We start from the raw sequence: 17,476 nt of genomic DNA, 5'->3' as shown, positions 1-17,476 counted from the left end.
TACGTAAATGCACAGACTCGACTGGAAACTTCATTTTTCAATCTTTCAAGAACCATAACTCCTGAACGGTAAAAGTTAAAATCGCCATTATTGAACTTGACCTTCATTTAGTTGTCAGTAACAACATATTAAAATTTTAAAAGCTTTGATTGAACGGTTCATGAGTTAATGCACGGACAACATTTGATTGCCGCCCGCCCGCCCGCCCGCCCGCCCGACTGCCCGGCCGCCCGCCCGACTGCCCGGCCGCCCGCCGTACATCCCCAAATCAATAACCGACATTTTTGTCACAAAAATCCGGTTAAAAATCTAAGTACATGTTTAGATTCAGCATATCAAAGAAGCCCAAGAATTCAATTTTTGTTAAAATCAAACTTAGTTTAATTTTGGACCCTTTGGACTTTAATGTAGACCAATTTGAAAACGGGACCAAAAATGAAGAATCTACATACACAGTTAGATTTGGCATATCAAAGAACCCCAAGGATTCAATTTTTGATGAAATCAAACAAAGTTTAATTTTGGACCCCGATTTGGACGACTTGAAAACTGGGCCAATAATCAAAAATCTAAGTACATTTTTAGATTCAGCATATCAAAGAACCCCAACGATTCAATTTTTGTTAAAATCAAACTAAGTTTAATTTTGGACCCTTTGGACCTTAATGTAGACCAATTTGAAAACAAGACCAAAAATTAAGAATCTACATACACAGTTAGATTCGGCATATCAAGAACCCCAATTATTCAATTTTTGATGAAATCAATTAATTTTGGACCCTTTGGGCCCCTTATTCCTAAACTGTTGGGACCAAAACTCCCAAAATCAATCCCAACCTTCCTTTTATGGACATAAACCTTGTGTTTAAATTTCATAGATTTCTATTTACTTATACTAAAGTTATAGTGCGAAAACCAAGAAAATGCTTATTTGGGCCCTTTTTGGCCCCTAATTCCTAAAATGTTGGGACTAAAACTCCCAAAATCAATCCCAACCTTCCTTTTGTGGTCATAAACCTTGTGTTAAAATTTCATAGGTTTCTATTAACTTTTACTAAAGTTAGAGAGCGAAAACTAAAAGTATTCGGACGATGATGACGACGAGGACGACACAGACGACCACGCCAACGTGATACCAATATACGACCAAAAATTTTTCAATTTTTGCGGTCGTATAACAATTTTGTCCTCTACATTTGGTTGTAGACATTTCATCATGTACCAGGTCAACCGGAAATAATCGTATTTTAACCGCTAGTTGCCTATTTCAGACTTTTCCTATGAAAAAGTACCTATAATTGTATTTTTTTATATCAGTTTGAAGCATAAATTACATGAACCAGGAGTGACATTTTCCAACACTTTTTTTAAATTGCATTTTTATTATCGAGGTGGAAAGACGTTCAGTTGTTCACTGAAGAATTGGTTTTTAATTTTTTCCAAAATTTTTATACCCTTGAGCCTCCTTAATTAGGTTTTTCTCTCAAAATCGTTAAAATTAAAATAGCATTTAAGTCTAAAATGACAAAATTGCAATAATAAATGCATGCAATAATTTCTGAATTTAAGTACATTGTTAGAATAAGCATTTAAAAGAACCCCAATAATCCAATTTTTTATGAAATCAAACAAAAGTTTAATTAAGGACCCTTTCGACCTTAATGTACCAATTTGATCAAGCAGCCTACAATCCTAAATTCATTTTTTTTTTTAAATATATCAAACAAAGTTTTATTTTGAACCCTGATTTGGACCAACTTTGAAACTGGGCCCAAAAATCTTAACTATTATTTTCAGAACTCCGGTTTGGATTCAGCATTTGAAAGAACCCTCTATATATTTAAGTTATGTAAATGAAACAGTTATTTCCACTTCTCCGCAATGTCTCATACAGGAGACAATAAGATGAAACATCCACTGAAACCTAAGTATATAATCCCACTTGTCACTATATATATGCTGAACATTAAATGAGTTTTTATATCATGAACCATCTTATCATCTTCACTTTCCATTCATGATATTGCACATCTTCTTAATAACCATTGAGCAAATATCTAAATAATCCTGTACCACTTTTTATTTCTGTGAAGGCAATAAACTAGTTGTGATTCAATATAAATTTACAAGAAACAAAATTAATATTCATTTTTATTCAGTTTCACTTATCATTGAAAGAATTATGAAAAAAAATATCTTTTTTTGCATATGTTCTGCCAAAGACTTTAGTCTCTTATTTAATCTAATTCATATATAAATGTTATTTTGTTTAAGCTGATAGATGATAAAAGCCAAGAAGCTTATACAAAATTGAACAATTTCTGTTTTAACAATTACATTGTATCAGTATATAAATATGCTTCATAAAAGTTTCTAATAGAATTTATATCCTGTAAGATATCAACCCAATTGGTTGATAGGTGAATGGCTTTTCCTGTAAAGAAAATGTTTCCCAGCCTCACATAAAAAATCACTTATCTGTTTTAAACAAATAACATTTTCAATGAAATAAAAGTAGAATAACAAATGCAACAATGATGAACTCCAGAAAAATTCAAAATGGATAGTCTCTAAACAATTGTACTTCTATTCTTCTAGAAGTTTGAATACACTCTCTTTTAGTCGCCTATAATTGTTAAAATCTAGGAAGAATGGGTGAGACACTTTTTGACACTGCTTGGCATCATAGGGTTATTGGACATGGATCCATCAAAACATGCCCAGTATGATTAGCTCAGTTTTTACGAGGACTACTTAAGAATGGTCCAATGAATATTTAGTCCTATTTAGACTTAATTGTCATAAAAGATTCAATAAGGTGATCAATATTTTATGAATGTAAAGAAATTAAAAATAGATCTTAAAAAAGGAAATATCATTATGTACAGATGTTTGTTTGAACTACCTGTCATTGTTTTGATTTTTAATCCACAATTCAAAAATTTTAAGACAACAAAATTTGATTCATTTAGTTTTGGTTTTATAGAATTTTTAATAGCAACATAGAGGACCCCTCAGTAACTTCTTAAAAATATTATACAAAATGTTGCATGTATAGCATCTTAGTATTTCCTAAATGATATACATGTATGTTGTCAACATTTTACTTTGTCGTATTATAATACTGTGTTTCACAAACACTTGCATTCATAAAATGCAGCAAATTGTCCAGAAAAATCTAAGTCAAAACACTACAGAAAATCTCGATCCACTAATATTAGTTTTTCAATCACTTTGTTTAAGGCAGTCATTGTGGGTGAAGATTTACAATGTTCTAAAAAACTCTTTCCCTCCTCCATACACTGTGTTAGTTGTGGGTCCAGTGGAATGGATCCTGTAAAAATAATTAATACCAGTACATTAACAAATCTTATTAAATTTGAGAGGATCAGACTGGTAAATGTGAAATTCATAGAATTTATAACCCTTCTGCGTACATGCACATTTTAATTGACCCCATCCATTTTTTTTTTACACCAGAATGACAATTTTGTATAAAAGGCTATTTTATACTTTATTTGCTACCAGATACTTTTTCATATATATACCAAATGTGTGTCTTTTATCCATACAAGATTGGTGAAATTTTACATTTACCTGTTCCTATTATGTACATAACAGAAGTTCTTCATTATTTTAAATTAGATTTGGAGGATTATTAGTATACTTAAACATTACAACATTCATCTTCTGAACCTTCCAAATTTAGTGTAGAAACAAAGTTAAAATTTGATTTGATTTTTGGTATTTTAACGCCACTTTTAAGCACCCAATAACGCTATTTCGAGGCGTCCAGTTCTTATTAGTGGAGGAAGCAGGAGTGCCCAGAGAAAGTTTAAAAAAAGTTTTGATTGTGACTGAACATTAGCTTCACTTTTACATATGCTCAATTCTTTAATTCAGTTAATACATAGTACTTTGACATAAAATGGGCAATTCTTTAACATACCGTAAAGCCAGTCTATTCCAAAGTGTTTACATCTTCTCAACCCCTATATGACAATTATATATATAAAAGCAGGTATGAGATGATGTAAACACATGAAGGGCAACCAATTATTCGATATGCTAGCAGTTAATTATCCACACTAGTAAATGGAATGACAGGTGTTTTTACCTTTGGACCATCCAGATTATGGAACCAAAAACTGTAGCCAGTTAGAAAATCATGGAACAATTTGCTTTTCATTAGAATTTGTAGTACAAATATTTTCAACGTTTCAACACAAGAAAATATCACATAAATATTTGTTTTATGAATAAAGAAGCATTTCACCATATTGTCATCCGAAAGAAAAAAACCCACATTGGACCTGTTGCAACACATAATAGCAAAATAAAAGGAAAAACAAATATGATGCTTTCTTAAAGTTTCACGTTGTGGTATTGGTAGTTCGATTTAAAATCAATTTTTGCTCACTTTTCCAGCAGAATAAAACGTTAGTATTTTTAAGTTAATATTTGTTTATACAAATTGAACATCAGATCTATTTTCCTTTTTTTGGTGAATTTACTCTTGAAGATCCTCAATGCATATTTAGATTAATTATGAGATACTAACCTAAGAAAGGAATATGGTATTTTTTAGCCAGGGATTCTCCTCCACCTTTGGAAAATACATTTGTACACTCCTAGAAATAAAAAAATAAATCAACAAAAGTGAATGTTTCCAGAGAACTCTCCTAAAACAAGCATTAAAGAGTTTAAATTAAACTTTTCATTTTAAAAATGTTAGTTGTGGAAAAGACTGGTTGTAAAATGAACAACTGTTAACATAAGAGAAGATGGACTATTTGTCCCATTCTCTTTGCCAAAATCATCTGAAAATTATAGAACTGAGCTATTTTTAAGGAAAAGATATTATTATTGTTTAATTTCTTCTTTCAACATCACAAAGACCAAAGAAGTCCCTTGTGTTCATTCATATAACAGAACAAAATACTCTAACCTTTTTTAAAAGAACGTTGACAGAAATTTTTTTTCCATACACATATTTAGTATTAAAAAAATATTATTCACAATAAAATTCACTCAAATATGTGTGATTTATTTCTAAAAAGTAGACAATACAAATCTTTTAATATTCTACTTACTGTACAATGAGGACATACAAATCCACTCATATTTTCGATAAGACCAATAATTGGTATGTGTGTTTTTTTACAGAAAGTTAACTCTCTAACTACATCGCCCACAGCCACTGCCTGCAAAATATCAAATAGATTGTCAAACAATCATATGTATTACATCTGAAAGAAATAAGTTTTTTTTGGTTTACAAATAAAGAATTCCTCAGATTTTGTAACCTTGAACTATATGCCATCAATTAAAAAGACAGAAATGTCTAGTCTTTGGAATTTTAATAAATGTTCTTCTACTTAAAAATGTTGCAGAAAGTAATTTGCATTTTTCGCTGCTTAAGGGGGCTTGTGGGTCTAAATAATTTTTTTAATTTAATATATTTTGCTATATTTTTCTATGAATGAACTTTATCTTATACTTAATAAGGGCGCAGCTTAATACGACCGAAGAGGTTGAACCCTGAACAGTTGGGGCAAGTATGGACACAACATGCAAGCTGGGTTCAGCTCTAAATTTGGATTGTGATTAAATAGTTGACACAGCATAGGTTTCTGACACAGAATGAATGTGGTCCAATGAACTTAAAATTTTTGTTTTTCCTTTGAGCAATTCACTATGCTGTTGAATATTAATACTTTCAACGAAATTGAAAAAAATTCTTTTTGTTTATGAAATCTGAAATGAGAAAAATTGACCCCCCCCCCCCAATTTTTTTTTTTCACATCCCCCTTTCCCTTATTCCAAAACTGATCTCAATTCAAATTTCTAATGGCCCCTAGCAATAACTACTCATTTAAATACATCATAAAATATTAAAATGTAAAAAAAGTGCTTGTTATCACTGAATGGTAAAGATTGTTTTAATAATCAGTTGGTAGTAAAAGTGAATATACATTGTATATTGTGTAAAACAATGATTTAAGTTGATTCAACTACTATTCTGGACAAAGAAAGATAACTCCAATTGAAAATTTCTTGCTATTGTGCAATATTGTGCAATTAGATATTTCTTGCTATTGCTCAATACTGTGCAATTGAAAATACTTGCCATTGCACAATACTGTGCAATTGAAGATTTCTTGCTATTGCACAATACTGTGCAATTGAAAATTTCTTGCTATTGCAAAATACTGTGCAATTGAAGATTTCTTGCTATTGCTGAATACTGTGCAATTGAAAATTTCTTGCTATTGCACAATACTTAATATAATAATTTTGGATCCTGATTTGGACCAACTTGAAAACTGGGCCCATAATCAAAAATCTTTTAAGTACATGTTTTGATTCAGCATATCAAAGAAGCCAAAGAATTCAATTTTTGTTAAAATCAAACTTAGTTTAATTTTGGACCCTTTGGACCTTAATGTGGACCAATTTGAAAATGGGACCAAAAATTAAGAATCTACTTACACAGTTACTGTAGATTTGGCATATCAAAGAACCACAATCATTCAATTTTTGATGAAATCAAACAGTTTAATTTTGGACCCTGATTGGGACCAACTTGAAAACTGGCCATTAATCAAAAATCTAAGTACATTTTTAGATTCAGCATATCAAAGAACCGCAAGGATTCAATTTTTGATAAAATCAAACTAAGTTTAATTTTGGACCCTTTGGACCTTAATGTAGACCAATTTGAAAAAGGGACCAAATATTAAGAATCTACAGTTAAATTCGGCATATCAAAGAACCTAAATTATTCAATTTTTGATGAAATCAAACAAAGTTTAATTTTGGACCTTTTGGGCCCCTTCTTCCTAAGCTGTTGGGACCAAAACTCCCAAAATCAATCCCAACCTTCCTTTTGTGGTCATAAACCTTGTGTTTAAATTTCATTGATTTCTATTTACTTATACTAAAGTTGTTGTGCGAAAACCAAGAATAATGCTTATTTGGGCCCTTTTTTTGCCCCTAATTCCTAAACTGTTGGAACCAAACCTCCCAAAATCAATCCCAACCTTCCTTTTGTGGTCATAAACCTTGTGTCAAAATTTCATAGATTTCTATTTACTTAAACTAAAGTTATAGTGCGAAAACCAAGAAAATGCTTATTTGGGCCCTTTTTGGCCCCTAATTCCTAAAATAATTGGACCAAAACTCCCAACCTTCCTTTTGTGGTCATAAACCTTGTGTTTAAATTTCATAGATTTCTATTCACTTTTACTAAAGTTAGAGTGCGAAAATTAAAAGTATTCGGACGACGACGCAGACGAAGATGCCAACGTGATACCAATATACGACCAAAAAAATTTTCAATTTTTGCGGTCGTATAAAAAGCGTGTAAATGTATGTTAAATAAAATTGTATGAAAAAATTTTAAAATTCATCACAACTTATATTACATTTGTAATTCATTTCTAATATTGTATATTCATAATCAGAAAATTGTATATTCATTCGTTATTCAAATATTTCTCCAGTCTTTTAAGCTAACTTAGTTTAAATTCTAATGAATTGCTTCTTTCCATTAAAATCATGACCTACCATAAATAATAAACAAAAAATTATAATCTAAATACAGCAATAAATTCATTTAAAAAAATGGAAATGTGGTATAATTGCCAATGAGACAACTATCAACTAAAGTTCAAATAAAGTGGATGTAAGCATACACCCTTCAACAATGAGAAACCTATACCCTATAGTCTGCCATGTGTTTATTAATGCAAATCACTCATTACTATTAATGCAATTGCACAAACATTTGGATGAGGAAAATATCTACAGAAATTATGAATGCTGGTTTATATTATTGCAAGCCTGATATTGTTGCATTCTTTGCATTAATAATAACAGCGTCTTTAAATTAAGTAATGAATATTAAAAGGCTAGATATCATAGATTATACAACAAGAAACTAACACTCAATTGCTCCTCAGCCGCCCAATAACAGAGTCATTTTGATTGGTGAGTCAACAATAATGACTATATATCACAACATATAATGCCTTTTGTTGGTTGAGCACCACTTATAGGAATTATGACATTTTAATTGCTGTGTACTAGATTTTAAAATAAAGTTAATTCATCTGACCAACTAAAGTGGTATTGAGTGTATACACTTTCAATGACTTTGTGCTTCCTCAAATTGCTGATTCAATTGTTTTCCGACACTTACTTGAAATAACAGCAGCTTTTACTACTGAAAGAGTTTGGAAAAAAAGACAAAACACAATGCACAGATCAGACCTTAAGCACAAAGGTTGTGGAGCATGATACATACTTGTGGTGTTGTAACGAGGATAGCTCCGTCTGGATTATAAGCCTTGAGGTTATCAATAACACACAGATGTTCATCAGATGTTCCTGGTGGTGTGTCAATGATTAAGTAGTCAATATCTCTCCATACAACATCACTCAGAAATTGCTTTATCATTGCTGGAACAAAATAGCACCAATACATCACAATAGATATCATATAAGTAATATCTATAAACTGGTAGCCTAATAATAGCCATGTGTCATTCATTATTTCTTTTAGTTTTACATTTTTGTCATCTCATGGTGTTATATAGCTTACTTATACTATAGATGATTTCTTATCTTCATTGTTAACAAAAGAATGGTAGTTTTTTACATCCTTATTCTTTAAAATAAATGTAAGTTGACTCATGGTCAACCATACCATACCCCCTAGGTTTTACACTATGTGGTAAAGTGACCTTAAGAAGTCAACCATCAATCTATTATTTGTTTAGTTTTCCTAGAAACAAGTTCAAGGTCAAGTTCTCCATCTATATACATTAATGAAAGATATATTGTATGGACACTTTGTCAAGAAACCTAACATGAAATACCATTCATTAATAACTTAGTCTAATAAACCATTCTTATACCGTTTATTCTCTTCAAAGTATGAAGAAATGTATGTAACACCAGACAGGGTGATGTACACCACATATTTCTATGTCACCCCCCTCGCTGCATTGAGGATAGGAGAAGAATGAAATCTATGATCTGATCTTAAATATTTATATCTTTAAAGTGTAAATGATTCTATTATTTCTACACCGAATGACTTACCTGTTTTCTTTGGTCCTCTCCAAACAACAGCGTCGTCCTTACCGTCTAACAAAAAAGCTATTGACATGACACCTAGCTGTTGTTCCTTATCAACATAAACAGGTAACCACCTAGTGTGACAAAAATCAAATCAGTTAAATTGCTACTTTCAAGTGGTTAAAGAAAGCATGAATTCATTGCAAACATATGAAATATTTGGAGCTTGGTTCCAGTGACTTCAATATTTTAAATGTACATGTATTAGTTTTCAAAAAAGTTTTTTTTTTAAATTTCTGTAATATCTACATAATTAAATTCATTTACTGGTACATGTGTTTACTTTTCGTGGAAGCATTTTCATTTATAAATATTTCATTTGTATCTTGGGTAATCGATAAACCAAGGTAATCAAGATAAACAAGGAAGAGTTTGGTACGTGTACACTTCATTTGTACCTGTCTCAATTCAAGATTCTTGTCCATGTCTTTTCCTACTTTTTGTCTGTTAAGAATAAATACTTTCTCTAGAACAGTAATTATTTAGTTTGTTGTTGAACATTTAGGTCAACCTCTATATATTTTGGAAAAAATCTTAGTTAGCAGCTGCATTGAACCCATTCACTAAATTGACTGACAGAGTCTAAGTTCAAAATGGTTAATGAGAAAGATGGGAGCAATTTCATGGTATAATGTGTTAATTTGGTTTAGAAAATGCTGGTTTTATTTCATCACCAGGAAAATTTTGTTGAGACATGAAAGATAGCAAAATTTTAAACAAAATATAGACATAGTTTTTTGAATTGTTAAAAGGGAAGTACAAATGTCTTGACAGTAATGTTGATTATTGTTTAATTGTGTAACATACCCTTCTGGACACTGATGAATATCTTTGCCTTCCACAGCAAACATTTTTGGCACACTTGGACCACAAAGGTCTACATCTAATAGACCAATCTGTTAAAACACATTTAAATATTCTTTTTATCAAATATATTGGCAACATTAAATAAAGGGCTGCGCTTTAGCGCATGATACGCCCGTTGCTCTTTTAACTTGTCTTTTATGCTTTAAATGAATTTATATCATCAACTAGAAATATATATACAAATCAAAAGGGATGTTACTTTAATATATTCACCAAAGTTTCATAAAATCCCCCTTTTTTAGGTATAAAAATTCATTACTTAAGAAAACGTAAAATCTAAAATTTATAAAAATGGAAAGGGAGCTTATGTCAATAGATATAAACAATTTATCAAAGTTGCATAAAATTTTGTGAAAGTGTTAGTTATTGTCCAAAAATTCGAAAATCCCCCCTTTTTTAAGCATAAAAATTCATAACACGGAAATGTAAAATCTGAAATTTATAAAAATTGAAAGGGAGCTTACATCAATAGATATAAACAATTCACCAAAGTTTCATGGACATTGGTGAAAGCCTTTTTGAGTTATTGTCCGAAGTGTTGAAAATCCCCCTTTTTTTTATGAATAAAGCCCCATAAATCCAAAACTTAAAATCTGAAATTTATAAAAATTGAAAGGGAGCTTACATCAATAGATATAAACAATTCACCAAAGTTTCATGGACATTGGTGAAAGCCTTTTTGAGTTACTGTCCGAAGTGTTGAAAATCCCCCTTTTTTATGAATAAAGCCCCATAAATCCAAAACTTAAAATCTGAAATTTATAAAAATTGAAAGGGAGCTTACATCAATAGATATAAACAATTCACCAAAGTTTCATGGAAATTGGTGAAAGCCTTTTTGAGTTATTGTCCAAAGTGTTGAAAATCCCCCCTTTTTTATGAATAAAGCCCCATAAATCCAAAACTTAAAATCTGAAATTAAAAAAAAACAAAACAAAAGGGAGCTTACGTCAATAGATATAAACAATTCACTTAAGTTTCATGGAAATTGGTGAAAGTGTTTTTGAGTTATTGTCCGAAGTGTGGACGACGGACGGACGGATGGAAGGACGGACGGACGGACAACGGTAAACCATAATACGTCCCGTCTAAAAGACGACGGGCGTATAAAAACAAGCCCTTAGAAACGTCCGTTGTTGCTATATTCTTAAGACAATAATGGGACTGACATTAAAACCCGCCGTTTACAAATGACACTTTGATAAGTCCAAGAAATGTGATTTGTATACATTTAAACTGTCCTACAGAGCATTTCATCAACACTACCATTCCAATTATAATTCTGTGATTAATATTTACCACATGCTTTGGTATCTGATAACAGGTTATTCATAAACACTTATAGTTATCAAATTTTATATTCATAATTAACCATCAGTTCAAAGGGAAATACCTCAATCATATAATAAATACCACTTTTGGCTCCTGAAAGGTCTATAACTCAACAACGAGAACAACTAAAATTGTGAAAATGAAATTTACCTTCATTTAGTCACAGAAAAAAATATATTCAAATTTGATTTGGATTTTTTTTGTAGAAGCCTTTTCAGATACTGTTTGGCAGCCACCAGCCCGCCCCCTACCATACAACCCCAAATCAATAATCAATTTTTCCTTCAAAAAACTGGTTAAAAATGGTTAAACTGCTCAACTTACAAAGATTGCACACAGTAGTGCTAAATATTAGATATTTCTGACAAATGGTCTCAGAGTTGTAATCATAGTGTAATTGTCACAATACTAAAAAAAAAGTCGTGTCACATAATTCTGTAGGAGTGTTGAGACCAAATTATTTTTATGAGAGTATAATATGCTCAACTGCATATATATGATGGTGAACAATTCATCCAAGCATGAACGTATCTATAAATTGGTATCAGAGGAGTTGCATTTACAAGGAGTTATTGCCACAATAATGAAAATTAGTTTCAATGTTGAAGGGCAATAACTAAATTGAATAAAAAAACCAAAGGATATTGGGTATCCATCCATGACACACAATCAGTACATACACAGCAAGAAACATACAAAAAACAAAGGAACAGAGCTTTTACAGCTGTTCTTCTCATTGTTGATATTTGAAACATAATCACTGATCCTCTAAATGAAGTTGAGGTAGGGTGGACCCTTCCTGACAGACATGTAGACGTTGCAAGAAACACATATATCAAATATGGGTATCCTATTACTCATAATAAGAGAATTTCATTTTGACAGATGGAAACTTCGTCACACAATGTAAATGCATACAAGGTATGAAGCATTTAAAATATCTTAAAACTTCTGACATATAAAGCTTTATAAAAAAATTTTGGTTTAAGATTGCCATCCCTATGGACTTTTGTCTCAGACAAGATAATAAAATTACACAATTGCACTAGAACAACAGTTGAAAATTCCACTTAAAATAATCTGTTTAGGATTTTGACAATTTGTTTGTTTAGGTTCTTTTTGGATTTTATGCTCCTAGATCATTTGTAGATGATTTATGCTCCTAGATCAAGTTTAGATTTGTTATGCTCCTAGATCAAGTGTAGATTTTTTATGCTCCTAGATCAAATGTAGATTTTTTATGCTCCTAGATCTCAGATATTCTATGCATTTTGCTTTTCAAACCTACAGTATTAAAAATCATTCTACTAAACTTGCACTACACATTGTGTCAATGAAGGGCTGGCAGTTAACTATCAATTCAAACAATAAAACTGAATGTTTCACTATCAACATAAGTATATACTAAATCTTACTTTTTTGCCCTTTAGTTTCAATCCTACTGCTAACTGTGTAGCCACTGTACTCTTCCCAACACCTCCTTTTCCAGATAATACCAAGATAACATGTTTAACACTTGACAAATGGTCTGACAGATTCACTTAAAACAAAAATACAAGTTCTTTTAATGCATATTTAAAATGTATTTATAAATTCTGGTTTTTTTTTTATCATTCAAGCAATGTCACAAGTTTGAAATTCAAAACCTATTAAATTCAACAAAAAGCCTCTCTTATCAGTGATTTTTTTTTATCACTTTGATGATGTAAACTTCTATAGTCTGAAATAATCAGATAATAAATCCTACAAAATTTTAATTGTTTGACAAAAATTCTAAGTCAATTAATCTAATTTCGGGTTTTCCACACATACACAGTGTACCCTTTGATAAGATAGCTTATGAATAATGTGATAAATTGGAGCAAAATTGCCTAATGATATAACCTTACTTCTGACAAAATATTTTAGATCATCACAATAGAAAGTTTGTTAGTATGAAGCATGTGCAGTATAAACATTATACTTCCAATCCTTTCATATTCATATTCCACTTCTATCATTGAAATTGTTCACATGTAATTCTTTAAACATATATATGTATATCAATCAAGTTTTAAAGGGGCAATAGCTACGAGATATATAAAAAATCTAAAGTATGATTTGTTTTGGTTCAAAGTGAAATAGTGAAATAATAATTTGCTTTTATCAGCTAAAATGGTTCAATTTTGTCAAATTAAGCAAATAAATATTGATAATGAATTATTCACTTGCAAGTGAATAATTTGAACTCGTTAAATCTGTATTCATGTGAACTCCAATTAAACCCAGTAGAAAGAGGTAGAATAACGCATGCATTGCCCATGTCTGGTTATTTAAAGGAAAAGAATGTCAACATTGAAGTGAAACAAAGGTAAATAATTTGATTGACTGATTCGATCCACAAAAAATCGTTCTTATAAAGGTAAAAACGACGATAAACATAAACATTTAATCTAGAATACAAAATTTAACAGACCTATAAAAATCCAATTGCACGAGTTGCTTTATCTATTTATATCTATGTTTATGTTTACATCGCTTATATGGCCATAGAAGGTCAACTCGATAGTTAATTAGATGGCGTCTTGGCTAAAATTCACATAAAATGAAGCTACATCTTATTGAGACCATGTCCTGTAAATTGTTTATTTTATACTTTTGGTAGTTTGGAAAAATGTTTAACTTTGTTATAAATAAAATATGAGAATTTGAGTCAAATTGGTGAACATGAATTTGGCAGCTAGTGCCCCTTTAAGGTTTGTATATAAATTGTCATTGGTAAAGTATTTATAAATATACTTCTTCTTATAAAATATCATTTTATTTCTATACGAAACAGACATAAATTTGAATCAAAACTGATACTTTTCATTAAAATATGTTGTCAAAAAGATTCCATGATTTGTCTATTTTTATATGAATTAGTGACTGGACTGTCTTATCTCCCTTTGAAACTTCTATTTCTAAAATGATTGAAAAAAAAATCATAAATTTTGATTACACTGCACTTGTTTCATACTAACAATCTTTCACTAGCATGACCTGAACTATTTTAACCGGATCAGTTGGTAGAGGTGAATTCAAACTTCAGCGATTGTAGGTTAAAAGCCACGATCTAAATTTGAACCAACTAAACTGGACATGTACTTACATCATCCATGCAATATCATCCAATGTCAATGATGGTAAGTTTGCTTTCATTTTTCACTTTTTTACACTAAAATTGATGACTGCACTGTTGTATTACTTTGCATGTTTGAAAGGCCTTGCCCTTTCACAATAACTTTAAAATGATTTACAAAATTGCAGATTGTTGAATTCAACTGATCAACTGGTAAAATAGTTCAAGTCAAATATACTTATAATGACTTATATCATATTTTGATCCATCCTATTTGATTTGAATTGACGAAACAGATTGTTATCAAAGTAATTAGACATATCAAAATTTTAAATGAAATTAAAAAGATGGAGAGCAATTTTTTTTCAAGTAAAAACCCGAAGTTTTGAATCAAGCATTTCTAAACTAATGTGTGCTCAATCAGAAAGAAATGAGTAACTAGTAGATATCAAGTAAAACAGGCTTTTAGATTTCCAAATACAGTAGAAATCTGCAATAATATACTGTGGGTTAATCCTAAACATGTAAATGATCAGTGTATAATACCCCCTGCAGCTGATACCTACCTTCTGATGCTACATGTATGCTACTGGTTGTTAGGAGGAGTGGTGATGAATAGTCACTACCTAGCCGCCTTTTTTTAACTGGGACAGACATTTGAGCTACCTCGTTATCTGGAGATGACAAAACATATCTAGTTTTACTAGTTCTATTTGACTGTGGGGAATTACGCATTCTTTATTATCAATCATTTATTAATACCAAAGCCCAACAAATTTAAACAAGACATCTTGTTTTACTGGTTTTGATTGAATGTAAAGGGGATTAGCATTCATTTCTATGAATTATTTCTGAGCTCCACAGCCAAAAAAATGCTATTTATATATTATTTATATTATCATTTATTATCATGGATTTTTTATGTGCTATTTACTTTACTTTCCCCTGTTTCACATACAAAATTATATAGACATATAAATGAAGACCGTACTTTGACCTATAAATATAATGGTTGACTTTTACAAATTGTGACTTTTTAAAATGTTTTCTATATTTCTATGAAACAGACATCAGTTTGGACTAAAACATGTAACATTCATTAAAATTGATATGTGAAGTAAAAGTATACTGTAAATAAGATTCCATGGGAGGTAATTTGATTCTTTTCACACAAATTAGTGATTGGACAATTATCTCCCTTGCACAATTTCAAGAAAAACATATTCTAGAGAAAAACATTTTTCTCAGGGTGATTGAAATATCATTTTGAAGACAACATTGTAACAATCGTCAATTTACATTAAAGAGATAATTTGAAAACTTGAAATTGGACCTTATCATAGCAATATTTCAAAAATTACTATGATACCTTTCATTTGCCTTTTACGATTGATATACATGTACTTGTAAAGAAATACATATATACAGTATCAATCTTTGGTGTGGAATTCAAATCGTCATGGGTTGTAATTAAGTTAATACAGTCTTTTAAGGTGGCTCGTGGGTACAAAAATTTCAGCAAAAATTTGAACCTTTATTTTTTCATTACAAATTTTATTTATTACACTATTAGTTATCATGTTATTACTTTATGATATGGTACAAAAATCAACCCAAAAAATCGATTCGGTTTGGCCCCAGATGACTTTTAAAAGGTTAATATCATTGAAAAAGCACCAAGTTATCTCCCTTTGGTGGCAAAAATGCCATTTTTTGACATTCAATTTGAAATATCTTTTTTAACTCATCGGTGACCTTTATTTTTTATTATTATTTTTCATATTAGCTGTACATAAACTAAATAATTGTAAAATTTAAACGTTTCTCTGTAATTAGGTTATTTTTTTATTTCGATATTACCTCTATTTCTCCTATTAGTTCAACAGAAAAAAAGGACATTAACAAAAATGTGTGCTTCTTCCGGAGGCAGGTTGTGAGCTTAAATGAACGGTTACCCCATATTTTTATTTCATTTTTCTTTTAGGTATATGATAAAGTTCATTTTATAAAAATTATAGCGAAATCCTATATTAGAAAAAAAAAAAGATTTTTACCCAGGAGCCCCCTTAAGTTATAATTATAACTTTATATTACACTGCACTTGCTTTAAATACAAACAAAATTATTACACCAGGGTTTTCAATATCACAAACTAGTCAAAACATTTACTAAATTTTATCATCGGTATAAGGACATTATTCGTAAATATGGCTCAACATGCAGACGTCTTATACGTTCAGGTATTTCACATCCAATTCATTATAAAGCATAAAAATGTCAGTATTCACCTCAGAAGCTAACAAAACCTTTAAATAGACTTATTAAGAAGGGATATAGTTACGATACTGTTGTCAGGTCATTAAAGATTGCATATTTTGGCGTTAATATTGATTCACTTATAGGGTCTTTGCATCGGAACTGAACACATTTATTTAATAAAGGGCTGCGCTTTAGCGCATGATACGCCCGTTGCTCTTTTAACTTGTCTTTTATGCTTTAAATGAATTTATATCATCAACTAGAAATATATATACAAATCAAAAGGGATGTTACATTAATATATTCACCAAAGTTTCATAAAATCCCCCTTTTTTAGGTATAAAAATTCATTACTTAAGAAAACGTAAAATCTAAATTTTATAAAAATGGAAAGGGAGCTTATGTCAATAGATATAAACAATTTATCAAAGTTGCATAAAATTTTGTGAAAGTGTTAGTTATTGTCCCAAAATTCGAAAATCCCCCCTTTTTTAAGCATAAAAATTCATAACACGGAAATGTAAAATCTGAAATTTATAAAAATTGAAAGGGAGCTTACATCAATAGATATAAACAATTCACCAAAGTTTCATGGACATTGGTGAAAGCCTTTTTGAGTTATTGTCCGAAGTGTTGAAAATCCCCCTTTTTTTATGAATAAAGCCCCATAAATCCAAAACTTAAAATCTAAAATTTTATAAAAGTTAAAAGGGAGCTTACATCAATAGATATAAACAATTCACCAAAGTTTCATGGACATTGGTGAAAGCCTTT

At 30.5% G+C, this 17,476-nt stretch overlaps 1 protein-coding gene across 1 annotated transcript; it reads right to left on the bottom strand.

Moving 5' to 3' along the window:
- Window positions 1-2,138: 2,138 nt before the first annotated feature.
- On the bottom strand, window positions 2,139-15,117 carry LOC139488792 (cytosolic Fe-S cluster assembly factor NUBP2 homolog; the record flags this gene model as incomplete). The annotated part of the gene is given in 8 exon segments (XM_071274703.1): window positions 2,139-3,334; window positions 4,562-4,631; window positions 5,094-5,204; window positions 8,309-8,463; window positions 9,109-9,218; window positions 9,952-10,040; window positions 12,759-12,883; window positions 15,010-15,117. Coding segments are annotated over 8 exon segments (911 nt in total), but the record flags the coding sequence as incomplete, so codon positions are not given.
- Between the last annotated feature and the right edge of the window lie 2,359 nt (window positions 15,118-17,476).

Source organism: Mytilus edulis, chromosome 9 (assembly GCF_963676685.1).
Source record: "Mytilus edulis chromosome 9, xbMytEdul2.2, whole genome shotgun sequence".
In the NCBI taxonomy this organism is placed as follows: Eukaryota; Metazoa; Mollusca; class Bivalvia; order Mytilida; family Mytilidae; genus Mytilus; species Mytilus edulis.
Note: the sequence above shows the minus strand (reverse complement) of the source record. Positions and strands in the feature narration are given on the sequence as shown.